Genomic DNA, 5,361 nt, shown 5'->3' with positions numbered 1-5,361 from the left:
TACTATCTCTCCCTGAGATTAAAAGAGGTATGGTACTATAATCTGGAAAATAACTCCCAAGAGGTGAAACTCTATGTAGATTTAAAAAATTAGTACACATTTAGGGACTAGACACGGATGTAGATACCTGAAAGGATGGTGGCACAAAGATAACCAGAGGCCCACGGCTTGAGCAGAGCTCACCCATAGCATGACACCAGCACTAGAACCCCTGATAGCAGGCAGAGACATACACATGTGCATGCAACCAGGAGGGGACAGAGGTGAGGCTAGAAAAATCCTAAATTGATGGGTTTAATTAGAAACAAAGACGGAAATGCTGAAATGTCTAAGTATGATTGGAATGAAGTAGGTTATGGTTTCTTGGGGCTTATAAAGAGAATTGAGGTATCTATATTTTTTCATTCATGAATTTGGGAATTGGAAATGTACCTGCTGTGGCACTGCTTTTTCTGATAGACAGAGCGCTTTGATTATCTATGAAAATCCATCCTCTGGTGGCCAGGTAGTCTGGCATGAAGTTACAACCAGAAATTTGCCTTTTTAGAATGTAGACATGATCTCAGACCATCAAAAAGAAGTGTGAAAGGAGGAAATATTATTTCATTTCTTATGATCTTTGATGATCCAGAAGTTAGGAATTAAATTTTATCACATTATAATCATAGATATTATTCCCTTTGTACAAGTTTTCATTTTTTCCTCATTGAGCTTATTGGTACTTTTTAGGTATTCAGCACAGTTACATTCATCACTGGGATCTTGGACTTTTACACTACAGATCTGGGTTCTGTTTTGTTCCCCATACCCCTGCCCTCCCTTCACCCCCTCCACCCTTCCCTATTTACAAAGACTTTGTCTTTATTTTTCCTTTCCTCACATTTTTTATTTTTCCTTCTTTTCTTCCCCTACCTTCCCACTTTAATAAAAATATATTTTAGTTAAGCCTTAGTCAGAGTTCAGCAATAACACTTTCTATGTTTTGCTATATGATATAGTCGCTATATGACATGGTCTGGAAAATGTCCCAATTATTAAACCTCTTCCCCCTCTCTAAGATAGGGCCAGAAGGAAGCTCAGCCTAAGTCACTGACATGGGGGCTCCTCAAACCGCGCATGAGGTGTGACTACTTGTATACATGTAAGAGTAGGTAAACTGTGAATTAACTTATCTTGAAGTTGGACAATATGTGTTTAATCATTTAAATCTATCAAAACTTCAAATTACAGAAACTAGCCACCTCATGTCCACGTTATTTCTATGGTAATTATAAAAGTGTATTTTCAAACCTGTTAAAACTGCTTCCTGCAAACGCACTTGCCATAATTTTGATGCTCATCTATATAACTTTATTGGTGCAAGTTTCCTTCATTCATCTTACCTGGAATGCTCATGCACTAAACTATTAAACTGGGCTTATCATAAATATTTTTGTGATGTTAATTTGTATATTTCTAAGTGCTGGTTTTGCTGTTGTCTTAAAAAATTTATTTATTTATTTATTTGCAGTACTGGGGATTCAACTCATGACCTTGTACCTGACAGGCAGGCATTGTGCCACTGAGCTAAATCCCCTGCTCTGCTGTTGTGTTTTCAATGCTTTTTCTGATACTTACAAAGACCAGGAACTCGGCAGTGCAGTAAGTTGATTGAATCACTTCACAGTTTGTTGTTTTTATTATTTTGTGTTAATATTTGGTGCAGATTACTCTTTTTATTCGATTTTCCTATGTATATGTGGATGCTTAATATGAATGCATTATGTTACACTGAAACATATACATACTATTTATGTATTTCCTCCTGTAATTTTGTATGGAAGTTTATGCTGCTTCTGAAAAATTAAGCTACAACAGATGTTGTTTGTTTAAAATTTCTTGAGTTTACCTTTTTAATCAAATTTTTTTGTAAGACACTTATTACTTCCTTATTTCTCAGGCTGTATATGAATGGGTTTAGTAAGGGAACTACTATTGTAAACAAAACGGCAGGTGTTACATCTTTATCTCCTTCTTCCAGCAAATTTGGTCTAATATACATGAAGAAAATAGATCCATAGAATAATGAAACAGATAAAAAGTGAGATGCACAGGTGGAAAAGGCCCTGAGCCTTCCTTCTTTAGATTTCATTCTGAAAATGGTAAGCAGAATGTGGAGATAAGATATTAAGACACTACTTATGGTGAAGACTTGAATGAAGCCCGCAAAGACAAAGAGAACAAGTTCATTGATGTAAGGGTCAATGCAGGAGAGTCTGTACAAAGGCAGAATATCACAGTAAAAGTGGTTGATGTGATTAGACCCACAGAAAGCTAGCCTAAACAGAAGCCCTACATGAATCATGGAGTGCAGGTTTCCAGCTATGAAGGCCCCTGTTGTCATCTGAATGCAGAGCCTCTTCGACATCTTGGTGTGGTAATGCAGCGGGCAGCAGATGGCCACATAGCGGTCATAGGCCATTGCTGCCAGAAGAAAGCAGTCCGCAGTTTCAACAGTGGAAAGAAAATAAAACTGTGCCATACATTCGTAGAGCGAAATCCTTCTGTCTTCAGAAAAAAAGTTCTCTAAAATCTTGGGAGTAATAGTGCAGGCACAGCAAGAATCTATAAGAGCCAGGTTACCTAGGAAGATGTACATTGGTGTGTGAAGACTCTCTTCTTTTGAAATCAATATCACCAGACCGACATTTCCTACCATCGTGATCAGATAGATGACAAAGAACACCACAAACAGAAGGGTCTTCAGGTCTGTGTGATCTCCCAATCCTGTGAGGATAAACTCAGTTTTCATGGTATGATTTTGTCCTATCATTCCTGCCATCTATGAAAAAATTGAGAAACAATTTGCTAGTTTATAACACACTTCTAACACTGTTGAGCTCTCCTGGATTCAAATGTAGAAGAGCATCTTCTATAACATTTCCCTATGTAACCTGGACATTGTTGCAACACCAGTCTGGAACAGAATCCATTTTTCTATTCTATCACCTATTTACCTGTTTAATGAATATTTCCCCAGCACATTTTTATGTTAAATTTCAGATTTAAGGGATATAGGTTGCTTTTGAGTTCCTGAGAGAAATACTCAAAGCAAAAATCCTCGTTCATTTGAGTTAGGTAAAGCTGATTAATATGTTCTGTGTCAACAATTGAAATCAGTGTTCCCAAATAAATTCAAACTGTATATGTTGTGATTGAGAATGCTATTTAAAGGTGGGCATAATGGCAAACACTTATAAGCATAGCAGCCTGGAAGTCTGTGGCAAGAGGATCCAGGTAGGCTAGGGAATTTAGTGACTTAGCAAGACTGTGTCAAAAATTAAAAAGGCCTGGAAATATAACTTAATAGAGGGTCCTTCAGCAGTCAGTACCCTGTAGCAGTAGAATTATGTACAAAAAGGTAGAAACAACATAAATGTATCTATTTCATTTTCCTATTTCATGTACCAATACACACGATTTTGGAAAAGCCTGACACTTGAAACATGAACACTTTAATTCTTGGGTCTTGAAAAGAAATAAATGTATCTAGCAGATGAAAGGATGAAGTGATTATATATACATATTTGTACACATATATGTGCTTTCACTTACACACGGTATCTGAAGTAGTCTAAATTATGAGATCAGAATATGAAACGTTGATTTTTGAGGGGATTTGGAGTGGTGATCCATGGTTTAATGAATATGGTAGTGGATTTCAGTCTGGGAAGATAGAAACATTTCTGGAGATGGACAGTTGCGATGCTGGTATAACAATCCAAATATATCCTATGATATTGAACTATAAAGCTGAAAATCTAAAAGGATACATTATATGTTATGTGTATTCCAGCAGAGTAAGAAATTTTTAAAAGACTATTTTCATTCATGTTTTCTTTGTAATTTAGTACCTCTAATGTTACTGGAGAATGCAGATAAAATACACATTAGGGAAAAGTCAGCTATTTAGAAAATACTGTATTAGACACTGGTTGGGAGTGGTTCGGAATGTGATCTGGATGGAAGAGGGGAGGAAAGAGAGAGAGGAAGAGAAAACGAATTTTGAAGAGGTTATTTTGAAAACCTTCCACATTATTTAGAGTATGTGCATAAGTAAATTTAGGTGCTATTAAAAGATTTCTCATAAATCCTAAGAGTTAAAAATGGATAAATTCCTACATGTGTGTCTAATATCATGGATAAAATCAACTGTTTAACAGAAGTTAGGGGATTTTTGGCAATAGTAGAAAATTTCCCTACTTTTATGCCTGAACATCTTGTACAAAATCAGTATGAATTATTACTAGAAAACAGGTAAATGGCTGAAGCAGAACCCCTCCAAAGAAGTACAATATTTTGATAAACTAAAATTTGACTTCATTAATATTCAGAAAAATAGAATTCAAAATGCCTATATGAATATATTTATTTCACTCATCAAAATAATTGTTTTTTTTTAAACAAATACTTGCTGTTCTCTATGATACAGCAAAATGGAAATCTGATGGCCCTACTGGTTCTCATATACATCGGTGGAAACACTGGAAATGACTTGGTAATAAAGTCAGGAAAATTAAACATTTACATTCTTTGGCTAATAATGACTTTATTTCTTTAACTAGAAACTAGAATCGTTCCCAAAATAACTGAGAGTTTGAAAGGCAGGTTGGACATAACAGTCTTAATGTATTCTGTTGTTACTATAAAACTGCTCTTACTTTTAGGAAAGTTAATTTCCTCTTGATTTCATGTGTGGTACAAATGAATGACAGTTATTTGTCAGTGCTTATTTATAATAAGCTTCAGAGTAAAGGGAAGATTTCAAGTATGATAAAAGGAGAAAAACTGGAACTGTAGGGATGAAATGTGAATAACTCAGAGACTGATGTGTTGGGGGTTAGTACCATCTAGCAAAATATAAACTAAATTTTTTTTCTTACCTGATTTCCCTGTTTTTAGAGGCAGCTTGTTTGCTTGAGTCCAACAATAAACTTTATATTCTTTTGTTTTGTTTTGTTTTTTTGTTACCTGGGATTGAAATTGTGTCTTTTCATTTGCAAGTTAGGAGGCAGAATCACTGAGCTAAAGCCCAGTCCCTACAATTTATATTCTTGATCATGTAGGAGAGTATTTTTTCAAAGAGGTTAATTTTAATATTCATGTCACTGGTGGAATGGCTTAGATATTTAAAATAATTCTAAGGGGATTTACTTGGCATTGGCCTCAGAACACAGCCTTGGAGACCAAATCTTCTGAATGTGGAAACTACAATAGATTGGAGTAATTATATCTATCCTTTGAGACATACAGAATAAAGTACAATCTTGTTTCTCAAGAAATTGTAAGGGCCATGTTTTTATTTAGTTGAATTTAGATCAT

The 5,361-nt window shown here is 35.3% G+C and overlaps 1 protein-coding gene across 1 annotated transcript; it reads right to left on the bottom strand.

Annotated features, from left to right (window-relative positions):
* Positions 1 to 1,843: 1,843 nt before the first annotated feature.
* Positions 1,844 to 2,812, bottom strand: LOC104873116 (olfactory receptor 5K1). The gene has a single exon (XM_010639654.1). The coding sequence runs from the start codon at positions 2,810 to 2,812 to the stop codon at positions 1,844 to 1,846; it is 969 nt and encodes a 322-aa protein (XP_010637956.1).
* Between the last annotated feature and the right edge of the window lie 2,549 nt (positions 2,813 to 5,361).

The sequence above is a fragment of the Fukomys damarensis genome, unplaced genomic scaffold, assembly GCF_012274545.1.
Source record: "Fukomys damarensis isolate Sample0158 unplaced genomic scaffold, DMR_v1.0_HiC HiC_scaffold_24, whole genome shotgun sequence".
Classification (NCBI taxonomy): Eukaryota; Metazoa; Chordata; class Mammalia; order Rodentia; family Bathyergidae; genus Fukomys; species Fukomys damarensis.
The sequence above is the reverse complement of the archived record's forward strand: the minus strand, read 5'-3'. Positions and strand labels throughout refer to the sequence as shown.

Coding starts and splice junctions, on each gene's coding strand:
- LOC104873116 (XM_010639654.1), bottom strand. CDS start 2,812: ATGATAGGACAAAATCATACCATGAAAACTGAGTTTATCCTCACAGGA.